Consider the following 20,587-nt stretch of genomic DNA (forward strand, 5'->3'; position numbering starts at 1 on the left):
GAAGTAGGTCTGGGAGACTTTCTGCGATTCCTAAATTCATCAGGCTGGATTTAACTGCCAACACGTTACAACGATATAGCAATCTCTGAACGAGTGGTGTGGTTTTCAAAACGGTATCTCCTACATACTAATTGAGGCTATAAAGTACAGCCACCACGTAAACCAACCAACCAACCATCCCATCAAGTTAAAATTGTAAACATACACTAATGGCTCGGTATTTTGCTTCTCATACTGGGATGTTCGGTGTTGTCCACGGAAACTATTTATTGGTACACTCCATGCACTTTGATGTTCGTTGTTGTTCGCAGAAACTACTAATTTTTACACTCCACTCACTTTGATGTTCTTGGTTGTTCGAAACTGCACTGCTTGTTGTTGTTCAGAAAAATAAATGTTATTACAGACCTCAATATGTGTTGATGTTAGGGGTGTGATGGAAATTTTATTGTTTTTGTTCTATGCTGCTCGCTGCTAGAATCTCTTCTGTCTCTGCCCTCGTTTAAAACTTTGCAATATTCACTTCACAAAGTATTTTTGTTGGTAGATGTTTGATGGATCTCCTTTTCGTTTACGGCATGGAAATTATGACCCAACACGGGTATTTTTCTGGCGAGTAAAAATCCACTGATCCCCTCGGTTATAGTTGCTTTGTAAGCTGCTGTTGCAATGTTTGTAGAGGTTGTGACAGAGAGGCGATAAACTCTTCTGTTTTCCAGCTGGCAAAATTCCTCACAAAATTAACATTGGCAGCGGACACACATTACCTAAATGGTACTCGGCTGGTGTCTATAAATGTTTCTGCTCGTTTTCTGCGCCTGATGTTGTTGGGCAGGGTGTTTGTTGTTAATGATTGGTGTGCTGTGTGGTTTCGTCGTGACTGCTAACCAAAATACCATAATCTTTGTTCGATGAGTTAGTAAAACCAATTCGCTGGCTTATAGTTAAAAGCCTCTCACTGCTCGCTGAATATGTTTCTTTTGCTTGTGATGTTACCATGAAAATTAATTTTTTCTTCAGGTGGTTGGTGTAGAAGCCTTTGGGTCTAATTAAGTCCCTGATTTTTTTGTTATTTTTAATTTGTGGTACACAAACAATTTCTTTGAATCGTTCGGGTTATTGGTGTTTAATCCTTTTATTTTATGAATGTAGATGGATAAGCTGTCGCCTTACTGTTTGGTAGCCGCAATCATCTAGTGAAAGAGAGAAAAATGCAAATTTTGCAATCACATCGCATCTCATAAAATATCTTCGTCGACGCACTTTGAAGCATTTAATGCTTTATATGCTTACCCTTTGACTGCCAATAATTTCGTGTTTTTGCATTAAAATTCTTTTTCCACCAAGGCTGCAGCGCTTACGTCCATCCATCCATGTCAACGATTCAGCGGAAGAGGAAAGATGCTGAATTTGGCTTCACAGATTGCAATTATTGTTCAGTTGCTAGAAATTGCAACCAACTTCGCTATGCAATGAACACAGCCCGAAGGGTTGTATTTGCATGCGAAATTGTCATTTGGGGCGTTTAGTTGACGACGTAATCTATGACTGATGGTGCCGTGGCACAAGAAAAAGAGCGACACGGTACAGCCGGAATGTGCGACAGTCGTAGACATGCCCTAAAAATCTTCTGAAGAATGATTATCAAGACAGCAGGTGCGTTTTGGAGCATCGCTGAAATGATACCATCCGGTCCTGAAGACTTGTAGGGCTGAAAAGTACTAATCGTCCATGAGATTCTATGATATGTTACTAACCAGTCAACAAGTGCCAACTCCTCTGAGGTGTGGGTGCTACTCACACCGGGTATTCCCGAGCAGGCATCCTCACTCCTAGGGAAGTGGATTCCTGTCAGCAGATCTAAAGTTTCTAGAGCGGAGTTAGTCCAGGTACCGTCATCCCGCTTGATGCTCCCAATGGGTTTAGGATCCTTTGAAATCACCTTACGGAATCTAGCGCGGCATTAACACCCTCTATAGACTCACTAAAGCAAATCCACGAATTTCTCTTAGCCTTCCTGATTTCACTTTTATACCTATTGAAGCTCTCTCTATAGAGATCCCAATCGGCATCAACTTTAATGTTATTAACTTTATTATAAGCTTTCCGGTTATTCTTCCTAAGTTTGGCTAACTCTTTGTTCCACCAAACTGGTTGAGTTATCCTACCAGGATAAGACAATGGGCAAGACTTCTCATAGCAACCCCGGAGGAAAAGATCCGATCTTTTCATCAGCATTTGAACCCATGCAAAGGAAGTCGTGAAAGATCCGATATTTTCATCAGCATTTGAACCCATTCCATCGATCCAATAGAGATGAATTTTGTGTTTTTATTTATATATGTACATTAATGTATAAATGTGCTGCTGAAATATTTTGACGAAGTTTTTACAACACAAAGCAAATGACGATACGGAGTGAGCCTATATGTAACTGATTTGTCATAGATTAGTATTTTTGTTTCAGTTGCTTGTTTATTCAGTCGTTTATTGCATTTTTTATAATTACATATTTAATAAAATATAAAAGTGTACAAAGCTTTTCTGTTTAGAATTTTATACACAGCTGCACAACTTTGGTTTTAATCTTTAATTTAACGAAAATTTAGTAATAATTGATTAAAATTGTCCAAAGGTTTTTAAAGTTGACATATCTTTTACAAGTAGCTTAAGTTAGTGTGTATAGCCTCAATACAAGATGAGGGTTAAAGAATTGTGTTACATATCTTTGATATATGACAGTGAGAAAACGTGTGATATAAATCGTCTGTTTTAGTATTATTGGTACGTTTTTGTTACTGAACTGTGGTACATTTTTATGGCCTGTTTCACTAAGACGATTCGAATACAAATTCGTTCGAACAACTACCGAACTTCTGTTGTTTGAATAATATTTTATCATTTTTTTGTTATCAATCAAATAAAAATTTTCTACAACAAAAGGAGTTTGGTAGTGATTCGAACGAATTTGAATTCGAATCGTCTTAGAGAAACAGACTATCAATGCTTTCGGTTAATTTGTAGAAAAGCAAATATGCAAATTCTGTAAGACAATCGATTTGAAAAGTTGATTACATATAGAAAGTTTAATAAGTAGTTGTACCGACATTGTTAAGAAAATAAAATTAATCTTTTCCCCTTTTTCGTTGATTATCGATCCACGTCTTTATTTGCGGAGGTGTCCTTTGGCGGAGCGCATTATTATTTTTTATGGCCTCTGCACACTCCATCAAAGATGGCAGCCTTTCCAGTGCAAAAATGTCCCCGAATATTTCATTTATTGCTCGCTTTTCTTCCTTTGTCCATCTTGTTCTTTTTATTTTTCCAAATGAGGTACCTAGAAATGAGATAAGAGGAATTTTTGAGTAGACAGTTATCATCAATCAATCATCATATAACTACATTAGAGTCCCGATAATTCGTAATCCAAGGGGCTACCAATTTTGGATAATAAAATTGTTTTAAATTTTGCTTGTTCGTTTAATATTAATTTCTTGTTGGAGTTAAGCTGAATGATCGAAGATTTTTGCATACGAAAAAGGAAAGCCGAAGAGATTCCCACACAACCACCAAATTATGGTACCGTTTTCACTGTTTGTTACGCAGCTCATCAGGCATAGTTGATGTGGCTTCTCTTGGCAATGCTTCGAATCTTATTCTTATATCGAAGTTATTGTAATATTGCTATTGCAAATATTGTATTGTAATTTAGAGACATAGCTGGCCATCGAACTTTGATTTTGAATATTTCAATTCACACAGTCTGAGGACATACTGCAAAAAATTCAAGTCGAATGGAGCAAAATTGGCTGAGATTAATGTGAAAACCCCGTTCTGTATTGTATGTAGAAGCGCAACTTACCCAATGATTACACATGCAAGTAACTTGGATTTTTTAATAAATATTTTTCCCAAAATCGTGTATTTTTAAAGAATATATTTCCAAAAATCGCGGATTTTTCAATGAGTATTTTTTCCCAAAATCGTGAATTTTTTAAAGAATATTTTCCCCAAAATCGTGGATTTTTTAAAGAATATTTTGTCCCAAAATCGTGAATTTTTTAAAGAATAATTTTCCCAAAATCGCGCTTTTTAAAGAATATTTTTCCCAAAATCGTGGTTTTTTAAAGAATATTTTTCCGTGGAATTTTTTTCGGCAGTGAGATAGATAGTTGGAGTGCCAGTAAATGTGTTTAAGTGTATTGGTATTTTGTATGTCCATTCTTCTGTTCAATCTGGCTCTATCTCTAGTTCCAGGAAAATAGCTGTTTCGATGAGATGTAGCCACAGATCCACTGGAGTTAGATGAGTATGTTTGGCGGGGCAGTTGAAAACGTCACTGGTCCCAACGATCTCCATATATTTTGGTCAGCTTATTAAACACATAAAAAGCTTGTCTTTAAGCGACAATTTTTTTTTTTTTATTTTTTGCCCGTTTTTTAGACAAAAAACTATGTTTTTCTTCGTTAAAATCCAAAATTTGACAGTTCACAATCTTTTTAAAATAGATTTTTAAAAATTCTTTACCGGTTAAAGGGTAGATTTGTGAAGCTGTCACAATTCGGTATTTCTTAATAATAAATTTGTCTAATTATTATTAACTAATTAAGGCGGCCATGACATTGCATGATCTCTATATTTAAGAATTTTTAATAGAATTAACGGTATTACCAATGATCACGAATTGTTTGTATCTTAATTCTGTTAACTTTTCATATTTTATACTTACTTGTTGCGTTTGTTGTTTCGCCAGGATTGGTAGTATTAGAACCACTACATAGCTCCTCATCACTTAATGCTGTTCCTTGATTTTCTTGATATCTAAGGATTTTTGTGTCCACAGTTACTGGATTTTTCTCCACCCAAAGGGAAACGAACTCGTCTAGAAGAGACTTCTTGTTATCTTCGTGCCTTTGTATAAATTCATTGCCCTGCAATTTGGCACAATTCTTTATTAAACTTGACAAATGTGCAGCTACTGCTGGTGTAGCAAAGCCCTGCTTGTTATCCCATTTCGCAGTTTTTCGGAAAGCCTCACGAATTCTGTCAAACAAACTGGGAGTAAAGATATCCTTCATTTCTGTTATATCCGGTGCCAACTTTATCAATTCTAATTTGAACCTTCCTAAAAGTCTCAGTGATCCTCTTATCTGCTCATGATGACGAGCATGAGGCAGTTTCTCGGACAAGCGATTTCCATATTTTATGATTAACTCATCATAGCGTAATGCTCGGGTTATTTCATCATTCATTAATACAGGAAAGATGCTAGTTTTCATATTCTGATTAGCCACTGGATGCACGTACTGCGTCAATTTTCGGCCTTCAATAAAATTCGTTCTAGAATTTTTCGTTTTAACACATTTTCTTAAATGTAATCGTGCGGCAAATTTTCCGTAAAAGCCCTTACATTTCGGACAACATATATAATCATCAGCGTTATAATTGGTCGTTTGTCGTTGCCGTCTGGCTACAATTAGAATGCCAGAATTTTGGTCTCTGGAAGTATTATGTAGAAAATCTCCTTCTTTTCGAAGACTTTCAATAATTTTTGAGCGCTCCTTGCTTTGTTTTGGAAGGCGCATTGCTTTTTTGATAAGATCTTCATTTCGATGCTTTAAAAAGAAATGTCTTGAAATCGCGCATTGTAGTGTTTTACAAAAGACACAGAAGTGTTGTTTGCATTTATTCTGTGACACTGGAATAATTAATGGGTCAACAAAGGATGTGGTATTTGTTTTATTGGCTTTTATGCTGGGAGCGGAACAATTTTCTGCTACAGACATTCCATTTGAGCAGCTAGGTCTATATTCGTCTACCGTTTCTGCCGCCAAGGAACTTGCAAGCCTTTCTTTTCCATATATCAAACTTGTATCACCAGCACCGGTTTTATTCTCACTGGAGTAACTTTTGTTTTTGCCACATTTACTTAAATGTGATCGGAGTGTATATTTTCTATAAAATCCCTTACAATTAGTGCAACATACATAATTGTTATCTTTGTAGTCTGCATGATTTTCTCGACTTCTCCTCGGTAAAATCAGTTGACCTGTGTTTTGTTCTACTGAAGTATTATAAAGGAAATCACCTTGCTTTCGTAGATCATTAATTATTTCTAAACGTTTAGGGTTCTGCTTTGGCAATTGCATAGCCTGGTGGACAAGCTTTTCTTCCTTGTGTTTTGAAAACAAGTGTCTAGAAATTTTAGATTGTAGTGTTTTACAAAAGAGACAGAAGTGTTGCTTCGTTTTATGCTTAGGCCCCGAAAAAATCAAGGTATCAATGTCTTTTAAGCTTAAATCTGTTTGACATCCAACATCTCTTTTTTCTGGTACGTTTATTGTATTTGGAGATTCCAAGGGAGTAGGATTTTTCCAATTTTTTTGTTCATCTAATGGGTTCTTCTTTAATGTAATATCTTCGAACAAAGATTCATCAGAGGAATTTTCTGAGTAATTAGATGATATGTCCCACGAGCAATCTGAATCACGGAAATGTTCAACCGAACTATTGTTACAAAATGATGTAATTTCCTTTAGCACATGCGAATCGCTTATTTTGTTAACCGTAGTTTTTGAACATTTGTGACTAAATTGTAATTCTGGCCTATTATTCTCGGAAACAGGTGTACAGTCATTCGATTTATGCTTAGCTTCTGAAACATGCAATGGACCAATGGGTTTTAAGCTTGAATCGGTTTGACATTCAGGTACAGTTTTTTCTGGTACATTTGTTGAATTTGGTAATTCTAATGCTATAGGAGTATTGCGATTGTTTCGATCAACTAAGCAAATCTTATTTAAAGCAATCTCATCGGAAGAAGAACTATCCACGGAATATTCTGATGACATTTCCCATGAAGAATCTGAATCTTGGAAATACTCATGCGAGCTATTGGTACTAGTTGATGCATTATCGCTTTGATCATGCGAATCATTTGTTTCGTTAACAGTAGTTTTAGTACATTTCTGACTAGATTGTAATTCTGGACCATTATTCTCAGAAACAGATGTACGTCCATTATTAGAAGTAACCGCACTGGCAATTATCTCATTATCAACAGGGTTTGAACAATTGTTTTCATTTCTTTTGAAGACTCCAAATAAGGAAGATGTTACGCTTAAATTTTCTTCAGATCCAGCTGGATATAAGTTTCGTAAATACTCCTTGATAACGGACAAAGTAGACGAGGAAATATCTTGCATATTCCATAAAGGTTCCACTTCTCCAGCATTGATGTTGCCTTCCATATTAACCATAGATTGTATTTCTAAATCAAAAGTGGAATTTTCCTTGCCACTAGTTGAAGGCGTCTGATTTGCTTTTCTTCCCTTTTTTAGTTCAAGAAGATCATCCTTGTTATCTAAAGGGAAAATGATATTATTAAATCAATCACTACAGGATATTTTATATAACTGATATCAAATTTATTTTCAAATCGGCCATAATCATGAACGTAGTTGAATTAAATTGGAATTATTTCAGAATTTCTATAATATGCTTGTGAACTTACCACTCTGCGAAATTATTTGTGCTGAATATGTGGCGCCTTTGTATTTTACCCGGCAATATTTACCCTCACATTGCTTAATAGCTTTTGAGCTTATGACACAAAGGTCATTATTGTAAAAAGTCACCAACGAAAACATATTTGGACTGAAAAAAGGAAGAATTGCTAGTTAGATAAATCAAAATCTAAGAGATGATTTTTTCCACCGACATACATACATACATATTTTAAGTACAAGATAAAGATAATTGCCACAAAGGCACATTGTTTATCATATAGCTCATTTACTCAAAGAGTAACACATCTCAAAAAATCAAGTTTCGAGAAAAAACGCGTTTTAAATAGCCGATTGAAATTTGACTTCCCAATTACACAAAAAAAAAAATAAAATAACTCCATGGACCATCGTTTGTAAAGATATCAACATGAAACTTTGACACAAGATAAAGTAGAAGTCGCAGAAAAATTAGAAACTGCTAACTCCAAAGACCCATTTTTTGAGTTATGTCATTTTTTGAGTAAATGAGCGATATATGACAAAAATGACTTTCTAGAAGCATAACGTTCAAAAAGTTATAAAAATTTTTCATTTTGTAATTTTCTGAAGACGAGAGGGAACAATTACTACACCTTTTTCACATGTAATTCGAAACATTCCAGTTGTAATTCGTAACATTTCATTTGTAATTCGATTATTTTATTTGTAATTCGTAATATTTTATTTGTAATTCGAGAATTCCATTTGTAATTCGAATTATTCCATTTGTAATTCGAATTATTCTATTTGTAATTCGAATTATTTTATTTGTAATTCGAATTATTCCACTTGTAATTCGAATTATTCCACTTGAAATTCGAATTATTCCATTTGTAATTCGAATTATTCCATTTGAAATTCGAATTATTATATTTGTAATTCGAATTATTCTATTTGTAATTTGAATTTTTTTATTTGTAATTCGAATTATTTTATTTGTAATTCGAATTATTCCACTTGTAATTCGAATTATTCCAATTGAAATTACAAATAGAATGATTCGAATTACAAATGGAATAATTCGAATTTCAAATGGAATAATTCGAATTACAACTAAAACAATTCGAATTACAAATAAAATAATACGAATTACAAATAGAATCATTCGAATTACAAATAGAATAATTCGAATTTCAAATGGAATAATTCGAATTACAAATGTAATAATTCGAATTTCAAATGGAATAATTCAAATTACAAATGGAATAATTCGAATAACAAATAGAATAATTCGAATTACAAATGGAATCATTCGAATTACCAATGAAATGTTTCGAATTACAAATGGAATTCTCGAATTACAAATAAAATGTTACGAATTACAAATGGAATTCTCGAATTACAACTAAAATGATTCGAATTACATCTGAAAAAGGTGTAGTCAACTTTGTCTCTTGGAGGGCCGTAATAAGGATGTTGTTGTCATGCATAAAATTAGTAATGTCGATTAACCCTTTCGGTGCTTCTTTTTTGTTTTTGATCTGAAAAATATATTTTTCCAATTTTATATATACTTAAGCCCACTATATGAATAATCAAAACTAATTTTTTAACATTTTGTTTGGAAAAGTGGTTTTTGGACACTATGCCATATGGCATAGAATGTATTTAAAGGAAAAAAAAAACAAAACTAAAATATTCAAGTTTTTAATTAAATTTCATCTTATAGAAGACCAGGAGCCCTATAGAAGAGGAAGAGGTCTTCTTATAGAAGAGCAGGACGTCTTCTCATAAAAGAGCAGAAGGTCCTCTCATAGAAGGGCAGGATATCTTCTCCTGGAAGAGCAAAAGGTCGTCTCATAGAAGGACAGAATGTTTTCACATAGAAGAGCAGGACGTTTGCATATAGCAGGGCAGGAGGCCTTCTTATAGAAGAGCAGGAGGTCTTCTTATAGTAGAGCAAGAGGTCTTCTTATAGAAGAGCAGTAGGTCCTCTCCTTGAAGAGCAGGAGGTCCTCTTCTTGAAGAGCAGGACGTCTTTACATAGAAGAGCAGGACGTCTTCTGATAGAAGAGCAGGACGTCTTTTCATAGAAGAGCAGGGCGTTTGCATATAGAAGGCGGGAGGTATTCTTATAGAAGAGAAGGAGGTCTTCTTTTATAAGAGCAGGAGGTCTGCTCATAGAAGAGCAGGACGTCTTTTCATAGAAGAGCAGGACGTTTGCATATAGAAGGCGGGAGGTATTCTTATAGAAGAGAAGGAGGTCTTCTTATACAAGAGCAGGAGGTCTGCTGGACGTCTTCTCGTAGAAGAGAAGGACGTTTACATATAGAAGGACAGGAGGTATTCTTATAGAAGAGAAGGAGGTCTTCTTATATAAGAACAGGAGGTCTTCTCACAGAAGAGCAGGAGACCTTCTTATAAAAAACCAGATGGTCTTCTCATAGAAGAGCAGGGGCCCTTCTTATAGAAAAGCATAAGATCTTCTCATTGAAGACCAGGAGGTCTACTTATAGAAGACATGAAGGTTTGTCATAGAATATCTGGAGGTCTACTATTAGAAGATTTGGAGGTCTTCACATAAAAGGTCTTCTTATAGAATATCTGGCGGTCTTCTTTTAGAACATTTAAAGCCTTTTATAGAAGACCTAGGGTCTTTTATAGAAAACCTAGGGTCTTCTTATAGAAAAGATAGGGTCTTCTTATGGAAAATTTGAGGCCTTCTTATAGAAAAACTGGAGGACTTCTTATAGAAGACCTGAATGTCTTCATATAGCAGATCTGAAGGACTTCTTATAGAACACCTGAATGTCATCCTATAGAAGGTCAGCTTGTAGAAGACGTGGGGCCATCTTATATAATATCTGGAGGATTTATTTTAGAAAATCTGCAAGAGTTGTTATACATCATCTGGAGGTTTTCCTATGGTGGATCTGGAGGTTTCCTTACAGAAGACCTGGAAGTCTTCGTATAGAAGATCTGGAGGTCTTCGTATAGAAGACCTGGAAGTCTACTTATACAAGATCTGAAGTTCTTCTTATAGAAGACCTGGAGGTCTATTTATACAAGATCTGGAGGTCTTCTTATAGAAGATCTAGGGGTTTTACAATAGAAGATCTGGGAGTCAAACAAAGTGAAACATTTCCGTTGGGAAAAATCTATGCCATATGGCATAGTATGAAATATAAAAAATCTGGCAGCTCCATTGAACTATATTTCGGATATTTTTTTCGTTTTAATTATTAAGGCAACGATTATCTACTAAATTAAATACAAAAAGTTAACAAAAAAAATATTTTTGTTAATAAAATATATAAAATTATAAGATGGTATTTTCATGCAAATTTTAAATCGAACGAGGAGCGCTTGCTCTTTGAGACATAACAATGTATAGGGTCCACCAATCAAAAATTTTTGTCGAATTATTTTTAGATAACACTTCAGGGAAAAATACAAAATTATTAAAAAAGGAGTGCCCATAAGTATTTTGCCTTAAAACGGCCTTCAAAAATTGGTTATGCCATATGGCATAGAATCCCCGAAAGGGTTAAATTATTCTCTAAACCTTACTTAGCTGGCCTCTTACAGAACATTTGTTCTATAAGCCGAACTAAGAAAAGATCCCCAATTCTCTCTGTTTACTGCTTCGCTTTCTGGAATACCGCGCTTTTTCATCTCTTCATCCACTTGTTTGCTCCATCTAAGCTTAGGCCTGCCAATTTATTTATACGCTCATCATCGCTCATTCTTATGATATGGCCTAGCCAACGCAATTGTTGCATCTCGATACGTTTATCTATACTGATGTCGTTATATAGCAGACATCGATATTCACCGCCAACGCAGATTGGTTCATAGATCTTTCGAAAGAATTTTTCTCTCAAACTGCCTTGTCTGCTTGCGCAAGTACCCAGGCTTCGGAACCATACATCAGCACGGGTAGTATCAGTGTATTCTAAAGCGTTGTTTTTGTTTGACGAGATGTGTCTTTATTCCTAAACTGCTTACTCAGACCGAAGTAGCATCTGTTGGCCAACACTATTCTTCTTCGTATTTCACAACTGATGTTGTTGGTTGTGTTTACGGCGGTGCCGAGGTGTACAAAGTCCTTTACTACCTCAAAATTATAGGAACCAACGTCAACAGTTGGCCCGATCTCTAAGGACGCGCGCCGACACCATCAACTTGGTCTTCCCGCCGTTTACCGCCAGACCCACTGTAGCAGATTCCCTTTCGACTTTTGCAAAGGTGTCAGTTACTTTCTATACCGATCGACCCATGATGTCAATGTCGTCGGCATAAGCAAGTAACATATGGCTGTTCGTGTATATTGTTCCACTTCTTTTGACCTTCGCGTCTCGTATGACCTTCTCTAGCAGGATGTTGAAAAGATCACACGACAGGGTGTCTCCTCGTGTGAAACCTCTTTTGGTAATAAACTCTTCGGAGAGGTTTTTTGCTATTTTAACCGAGGACCGAGTATCAGTTAATGTCATTCTACAAAGCCGAATGAGCTTTGCAGGAATACCAAAATCAGACATGGCTTGGAACACCTTTGAACGTATAGGGCTGTCGAAGGCTGCTTTATAATCGACGAAAATATGGAAGGTGTCGATCTGCATTTCTTGAGTCTTTTCCAGGATTTGTCTCAACGTAAATATCTGGTCAATGGTGGACTTGCCCGGTCTAAAGCTGCACTGATAGCGTCATTGACCATAGTCTTTCACACAATATGCCAGATACTATCTTATATGCAATAGGGAGCTGGCTTATGCCCCTGTAATTGAAGCACACAGTCTTATCTCCCTTCTTGTGGACTGGACATAGGATGCTCACGTTCCAATCGGGTACGCGTTCTTCGTGCCAGATGGTGCTAACTAGCTGATGCATACATCTTAACAGCTCGGCTGGCAAGCCATCGGCTCCTGCTGCCTTATTATTCTTCAGCCGGTTTATTGCTGTCTTCTTCTGGGATTGGATCTGTGGTATCTTCACCGTCATCGCTACTATCGGATACCAACAGTTTGGAAAATAACCTGAGCACACTATCTGTATCAGTTACCAAATAACCTTGCTGGTCTCTACAGGAGGATGCGCCTGTACCAAAGCCATCAGTTTGATGTTTTACTCTTTGGTAGAACTTTCGGACTTCATTCTGGCTCCTGTACATCTCGATTTTTTCACACTCCCGCCTTTCCATTTCTGTCTTTTTCCTGCGGAAAGCCAAAGCCATCAGTTTGATGTTTTACTCTTTGGTAGAACTTTCGAACTTCATTCTGGCTCCTGTACATCTCGATTTTTTCACACTCCCGCCTTTCCATTTCTGTCTTTTTCCTGCGGAAAATACGTTTCTCCTCTCTCCTTTTCTCCTGATACCTCTCACGTGCGCTACGCGTTGCTACTGATTGTAGAGTAGCCCTATATGCCGCATTTTTCTCTTCGGTAGCAGCACCACACCACATGGATTCCTTGGTGGAGGTCTCTGGTATCCAAGTATGGATTTTGCGGCTGTTTGCATGGAGTGGGAAATATGTTGCCATTGTGCTGATATGTTATTGGGAGTGGAATATGCTGTGGCTATCGGTTGTCTAACTTCCGTGTTGTATCTGTTCGTGCTTTATTTGCAACGTTTAGACGGGTACGTACCTTTGCTACATCCAACACGCTCGATGAATGTCTTCCATCTATCACAACATGATCAATTTGATTATTTGTTCTTTGATCTAGAGACAGCCAAGGGCCCTTATGAATATCGAGATGCTTAAATCTGGTACTGCTAACTACCATGTTTCTTGCAGCTGCAAAGTCTATCAGCCTCATACCACTGTCAGATGTTTCACTGTGGAGACTGAATTTCCCGACTGTTGGGCCAAAGATATTCTCCTTTACAATTTTGGCATTAAAATCACCTAGAATAATTTTAATGTCATGGGCAGGGCAACAGTCATAAGTTTCTTCTAAGCGCTCGTAAAATATATCTTTGGTCTGTTCGTCCTTGTCTTCAGTGGGAGCATAAGCGCAAATAAAGCTGATGTTAAAGAATTTTGCTTTTAATCGAATTGCAGGGAGTCTTTCATTCACTGGGGTGAGGCTGGAGACCAGATTTTTTAATCTCAGACCAACTACAAATCCGCAACCAAACTCATTCTTTGTGTCATGGCAGCTATAATTTAGTGCGTCAGCTTTAGGTCTTGTTGTGACGCCTTTTCCAATCCATCAGTAATGTCGACCTTGTACTTTTCAAGTACATCTGCCAATGCGTAAACTGCACTTCTCTATAAAGAGTGCGAACATTCCAGGTGCAGATTCGCAGATCATGGTCCTTAAAACGTTTGCGGGGTTCGTCAACTTTAGAGGGGTTTGTTTTTTCATAGTAGGCTGGTTCTTCTAGGGGAGGGTTTCTAACCCGACACACAAACCCAAGTTTTTAACATTCTTATGGACGCGCGGCATATGATAGCTTGAGATGAAAGAGGGACCAAGATAAATCCTGGCTTTTGCCACGTTAACCGGTCAGGACCGTTCCTTGGTATCTTCCATCCGCTACGTCACTGGGCAGTAGAAAGTGTCTTTAAGACAACATTGATGAATCGTGCACGACATTTCCAATTCGTTCACGACTCTTTGCAGACAGCCCTTTGGGATCGTTGACGATATTTTCACACAAGTGTCCCAGTATTCATGCACGATAACTTGGACGACAGCGTAAGCGAAGTTGTCGTAGACGCCGATCTAGATGACTGAAATCCCCGTATTTCGTCGACGACTGTTTCACCGACCCTGTGTTGCTACTAGTCATCGATGAACCATTTAAGGACAATTTCGTTTATGTTGTCATGTGTCAATTTTTTTATTTTTATTTAATTATAAAATATATAATTTTTACAAAATAAATTAGTTAAATAATTAATAATACTTAGCTCTCGTATGTTCTGCAATCCACAATTGTCTTCCAGCTTTACCACGCCTTACACTTCTTATCCCAGCCGACCGAAAGGCGACCTTCTTTTATTTTTGTATTCTGCAAAAAGAAATGATTGCAAATGAATATTGTGAATATCCCCTAAATATTCTAAAATCTTACCATATACCACAGGCGTTGTATTTTACAGTTGCTGGAATTCTCAATGTTCTTCAACCTAAATGCACCTATTCAAAAAATGGCTACATTTATTTTTAAAGTATTTAATTCTACTCATTCTAACTTACCGTTTTCTACATAATTCAGTTTGTATAAATAAAAATTGTTTAATCAGTAACGGGGTTTCCGAATTTTGTGACTTTTTAATTTTACATTTATTACAAATCAAAAATTGTATATTTGAATAAATATGTATACAATTGTTTCAAAGCACACTTTTGAGCATTTTTCGGTTTGTTGCCAAGACACAATGCAAGACATGGTCATGCAAGTTGTCGTACATGACAATTTCGGAACATTCGTCAACGTATCGCCGACGAAAATGTCATCGATGACTCGATTTTCTATTGGGATTAGTTGAACTGTGTGTGTGAAATTTTTACCCAGTTGTTCAAGAAATAGCAATTGTCTACTTTGACTTAGTTATGTAACTAGTTACTCATTGATCCTAGTTACTTTGCTCCCAAAAATGGCACACAAAAGATCCTATATAGCCTGCTTTTGTCACTGGAAATGGGCTTCCCTGCCTTTCATGTCAATTCACTAGTTACAGGTAATGCTGTGTGTAATATATTGACTATTTTATAGACTACCGATGGATAGTGTAATCATTTCTTTTATTTCTTTTTTTAACAAAATAGAAAAGATTTCTGACATTTTGTTTATTCGTAATTAAAAAAACGTATTTTGTTGCATTTGTTGTGCAAAAATTGAATATGTAAAAAGAGAACGTGTTACGAGCTAAATCATAGAAAGGATGAATAATTTAAGAAGAATATTTATATTAACACAATTCATTATCGCGTCATTTCATTAAACTTCTATACATTTTATTTCAGGAACTTTTGAATGCTCTGAAGGACACACGAGAAAAACATTCCAAGGACCAAATAATCATAAGTCGCTATATCAAGTAGTCACACACAATTTCCAGCATCAAGGATCAAAATAAACCTATCATATCCATATGTATACAAGATTATATTGTCCTTTGTGAAATTTTTGCACTTAATGTAATAAAATAAAGTGTGGCTAATGCATATATGCATTTACCAATTTTTCTGACTTCAAGTTACTACTAATTTTGGCTATCATTTCTGACTGCCGAATTGACTGGTTACTGGTAATGCAATGACATCCCCATGTTAAATTCACCAGTTTATAGCATTGCGAGTAGATTGGTTGGTAACTAGTTGTGTTTACCAGTAGCCAGCAAAATTACTAGTTGTTCCCTAATTACCCGAACAACTGGGTACACGACAATAAAAAAGAGGTTTGTTTCTCAAATTAGAATTTTTAAAATACATAGCGCTCATTTACACAATGAGTGGCATAACTCAAAAAATGGGTTTTCTGAGTTAGCAATTTCTATTTTTTGCACCACTTCTACTTTTTCTTTTGTCAAATTTTTATGTCGATATCTCTAAAACTCGAAGAGTTACAGCTTATTTACTAGGAGTTTGGCATATATCAACAAAAAAGTTTTCGGAGTTTATGAAGCACTTCCAATCATGATTGATCTTGGCCAGAAATTTAGCACGCTACCTCTTCACAAAAGACGGTTCAAGTAGACATTTTATTTTGTTGTGTAGTAGTCTTTTTAAGTTGGGAAGTGAAAATTTCAATCGGCAAATTAAAACGCGTTTTTCTCGAAACTTCATTTTTTGAAATGTGTCACTCTTTGAGTAAAATCAATACAATACAAAAATGTTTAAATATTGTTACGGAATTATGTATATTTAACTAATCTCCGCGTAGACGTTGTTTTATTCCCCGATACGATTTGTACCAAATAAAACAGGGTTCGTTTCAGATTACGTTTCTACAATGCTGTATTTACAGTCAACCAAAAAAGTCTACATACACCCTATAAATCTCGGGTTTTAAGGGTAAGGAAGCATTTTTATGAAAATCCAAGTACATAGTTCTATCTCATATCCCTAAAAAACAATATTACATACAACAGAAATGTATTCCATAATACGAATAACGGTAAATTCTATAAAAATTAAAAAAATAATAGGGAAAAAGTGTACATACACCCAATGAAATATTAAGATTACCGTAAAATTTATGGAATAAGCAATACAAATTTTACATTTTATTGCTTTATCGAATATCTCTGGTTGTCTATGATATATTTTAGACAAAATGGGAACATATTTGTGGATTAATTGCCGTTATTTAATGTCAGACTTCGCGAATAGCTCGTTAATGCGGACCCTTGCAGATTTCTTTGAGTTTTTCAGTCTAATAGTTTATGAAACCCCAGAAAATACAGTGAGACTAACAATTTTGGGATCCAAGAGCGCTATGAAGTTTTTCTTGTGGATAATATATGCTCGCTAAATATACGAATTCCTGAGGTTTCTCATAAATTTTATAGTTTTCAAAACATTTCAAGGGGCAAATTACATGCAGAAGCCTTCGAATTACCTAGTAATAAGGGGCCTAATTATGTGATTCGATTCGATCGAGAATTTACTCGTTAATAAGTTTTCGACACGAGAAAAAAACGGCATGATAAGACTCGATCGAAATCACTGATCGAATGTTTCGAGAGTAACCGGTAATCGAACTATGTGTTCTTTGGGGAAAGTTATGAAGGTAGACGTCAAAAATGTGTTTATTTCAAATCAAAAACTAAAAAACAAAATTATGAATGAAAAAATGTAAATATTTGTGGAATTTTTTGAACAATACATTGAATAATAATTTCGGAATGAAGTTGTGCTAAGAAAATATGAAAATTATTAATGTTTGCAAAATTGTTTTGTCATTCTTGTTACAGATTGCTAATACATCTACCTTAATAATTCTCTCTCAAAATAAATAAGAGAATTTGGTGGGTGTTTTGCATTAGCCTCTCTGAGAGAGTATTTCCTTTGGTAAACAACGGGGGATGAACTATTTAAAATGCACTTTATTAAAAGTTGTACACCTATAAAATAAAGCCTATTAATATTAAATAATTTTTTGTTTTGCAGAAATGCTTATTTTTTCAACTTATATTTTAACGACTGCAAACACTAATTTTTGGTTAATGATAGCATGCATATGTATTTATTTTAATTATAATTTTATCACAATTTCTTAAAACGACTGAAAAGGACTTTTCCCAATTTCTCTTATTTTGTGTAAAAAATGCTCACAATTATTTACTAATATCTGGTCTGTTCCTTTACTTCTGAAAATGGTAAAACCGGCAAAAGTAGTAAAAGTTGAAAACTGCTCTCATATGAATTGTATTGTGTCTGAAGTAAAGGAACGCTTTTCGAGTAAAAAGTTGTAAAACTTGAAGATTCTTGAACGTAAAGGAACAGGGCTATCATTTTCCCTCTATAAACCGTCAATAAACAACAATTTTTTACATTTTAAACACAAATACAATAAGAAATCTTTCATTTTGTTTGTTTACGATAGGCCATTTGGCTACGAGAAATTACTCGCAAATTTATGCTCAATTTCTCGATAATTTTACTCGATAACGAATGTTGTCATCCCAACTTTGAGTACTCGGGTCGAAACAACTCGATGTCGAATCACGTAATTAGGCCCAAGGTCTGGTACAATCCTCGAGCATCCATTGAATAAGCAATGTAAAAGTATTCGACATTTATAGCGCTTCAAGTGACCCTAACGATCAAAATACGAGAGCATACTAGTTAACAGTGTAAATTTCATATAAATTGCATGCATTCTTTGGTGGTGCTTTTATTTTGATACCTACTTTGGAAACTTTAGGAGCGGGTTTGTATAATAATGTTGTACATTTCTGATTGAGTTAGGGTCCAAAAATTTATTACAAGGTAATTCCAAGGTTCTTGCTTGTAATTTGACCCTTGGAATGCTGTGAAAACTATAAAATTTATGAAAAACTCAGGAATTCGCATATTTAGCGAAGCTCAGGAGCATATATTATCCATAAGAACAACTTCAAAGCGCTCTAGGATCTCAAAATAATTAGTCCCACTGTATTTCCTGGGGTTTCATAAACCACCAGACTGAAAAACTTAATGATATCTGCAAGGGTCCGCCTTAAAGAGCTATACGCGAAGTCTGACCTTAAATAACCTCAATTGAAGCACAAATATGTTCCTATTTTGTCTAAAATATATCATAGACAACCAGAGACATTCGATAAAGCAATAAAATGTAAAATTTGTATTGCTTATTCCACAAATTTTACGGTAATCTTAATATTTCATTGGGAGTATGTACACTTTTCCCTATTAATTTTTTAATTTTTATAGAATTTACTGTTATTCGTATTATGGAATATATTTTTGTTGTATGTAATATTGTTTATTAGGGATATGAAATAGAACTATGTACTTGGATTTTCATAAAAATGCTTCTTTACCCTTAAAACACGAGATTTATAGGGTGTATGTAGACTTTTTTGGTTGACTGTACTTTATTGCACTTATTCGGAACCGACTTTAATTACTAAGCACACAGCGTGTCTCTAGTTAGCACGCAGCTATTCTTTGACCGATCTGTTCAGTTCAAAACTTAAAACACAACTAACTCGCCGCTGCTGATTCCACCGTATCATTATCAAAAGCTTATGGAAATACCTATCCAAAAAGTGGTCATATGATGGGGTTATTTTCAGGTGGTCGGGTGATATAACGATATAACCCAAAAACTGATTTTTGGACAAGGATTTTTCCATAAAACCCTCAAAAAGTCGAATATGGGTGCCCGATTACAAAAAAATCAGCAGCTTCTGTTATTTGCTACAACTTCCAATACGTCTGAAATTATTTGCAAATATCTACTTGACAAACTGTGTAAATCAGCAACTGATATACAAATCAGCTGTTTCTTTTTTTATAGTTTTGTTTGAAGCCAAGTTTTTACTTACGGTTCGTATTAATTGTATTAATACTAATTCGGGATTAACTGTATTCTTTGTATTCTTGAGACTTTCTGCAGTCTCAACTTATATAAAATTTACATGTATACCACACAAACATAAAAACATTTAATTCAAAACAGTGAATTCTAAAGAAATTCAACAACACATCATTTCAGCGTCTAACAAATTTAAGAAATCAGAGCCGAACACTTGGCATTGACGCCTTTGGGTCGTAATTCTTTGGTGCATGGCCGAATTAACAGGTCTGCCCATCAAAACAACAGCTTATGGGTATATTACACTATTTGTTTTTATTTATTTATTCTTGGTAATTTCAAGTCCGAAGAACATATATAAAGGCCTCGACACATAAGAAACATGGCATTCTTGCTGAAGTCATATCCAATGAACGTAAACAAACAAAACGATTCCCGTACCAATCACACAAAAGCTTTGTTCCCGTACCTTTTAATAGTAAAACTCGTAAAAGAGAGAAAAATTGTTGTTATGCTTATACTATGTTTACATTTACGAAATCCACTCGATTTCAACTGTCAATTCCATTGCTCAAACGTCAAATGAAATCCAATCGATTTCGGATGAGTTTTCATTTGACGTATACACAAAGGAATTGACAGATGAAATCGAGTGGATTTCGTAAATGTAAACATAGTCTTAGTTTACATTTGGCGTCGTTTCGTGATTTCGAAGGCGTTTCGTGATTTCGCGCGGAATCAAACAAAATTTATCATGATTTCGCATACAAAAATGAAATCATCTCATTTCGTGATTTCAGCAAAATCAACATCGAAATCACAGTACACATGATATACAACCCTGTATTTGCATAAAAAAGTACCAAAAGTTGCAACACTTTTCACGTATCACAATAAATAAGGTAGATGGTCAATTGCTGCAACAAAAAATGTTAGTATCAAAATTTGTAAACAATAGCTCTGTTCCTTTACGTTCAAGAATCTTCAAGTTTTACCACTTTTTACCCGAAAAGCGTTCCTTTACTTCAGACACCACACAATTCATATGAGAGCAGTTCACAACTTTTGCTACTTTTGCAACTTTTACAATTTTCAAAAG

The 20,587-nt window shown here is 35.3% G+C and overlaps 1 protein-coding gene across 3 annotated transcripts; it reads right to left on the minus strand.

Annotated features, from left to right (window-relative positions):
- Window positions 1–2,455: 2,455 nt before the first annotated feature.
- Window positions 2,456–19,699, minus strand: LOC141403519 (uncharacterized). 3 transcript variants are annotated; one of them, XM_073986069.1, is made up of 6 exons: window positions 14,697–14,957; window positions 14,572–14,636; window positions 14,404–14,508; window positions 7,514–7,656; window positions 4,730–7,363; window positions 2,456–3,337 (listed from the first exon to the last, which is right to left on the minus strand). In XM_073986069.1, exons 4-6 carry the CDS (start codon window positions 7,647–7,649, stop codon window positions 3,126–3,128), a joined length of 2,982 nt encoding a protein of 993 aa, XP_073842170.1. In that variant the 5' UTR covers window positions 7,650–7,656; window positions 14,404–14,508; window positions 14,572–14,636; window positions 14,697–14,957; the 3' UTR covers window positions 2,456–3,125. The 3 variants fall into 3 exon arrangements, with proteins under 3 accessions (XP_073842170.1, XP_073842169.1, XP_073842168.1); XM_073986068.1 differs by having other exon boundaries at window positions 14,572–14,651; XM_073986067.1 differs by lacking the exons at window positions 14,404–14,508; window positions 14,572–14,636; window positions 14,697–14,957 and adding an exon at window positions 19,499–19,699.
- Window positions 19,700–20,587: the final 888 nt, after the last annotated feature.

This window comes from Musca autumnalis, unplaced genomic scaffold, assembly GCF_047663935.1.
Source record: "Musca autumnalis isolate F117 unplaced genomic scaffold, ASM4766393v1 scaffold_4, whole genome shotgun sequence".
Lineage (NCBI taxonomy): Eukaryota > Metazoa > Arthropoda > Insecta > Diptera > Muscidae > Musca > Musca autumnalis.

What these genes read in the sequence shown, in the direction of transcription:
- LOC141403519 (XM_073986067.1), bottom strand. Translation starts at nt 7,649, where the DNA reads ATGTTTTCGTTGGTGACTTTTTACAATAATGACCTTTGTGTCATAAGC. An exon ending in ACAAATAATTTCGCAGAGTG is followed by an intron (nt 7,364 to 7,513) that starts GTAAGTTCACAA and finishes TTTTCCCTTTAG; the next exon opens with ATAACAAGGATGATCTTCTT. An exon ending in CGAAACAACAAACGCAACAA is followed by an intron (nt 3,338 to 4,729) that starts GTAAGTATAAAA and finishes TCTCATTTCTAG; the next exon opens with GTACCTCATTTGGAAAAATA.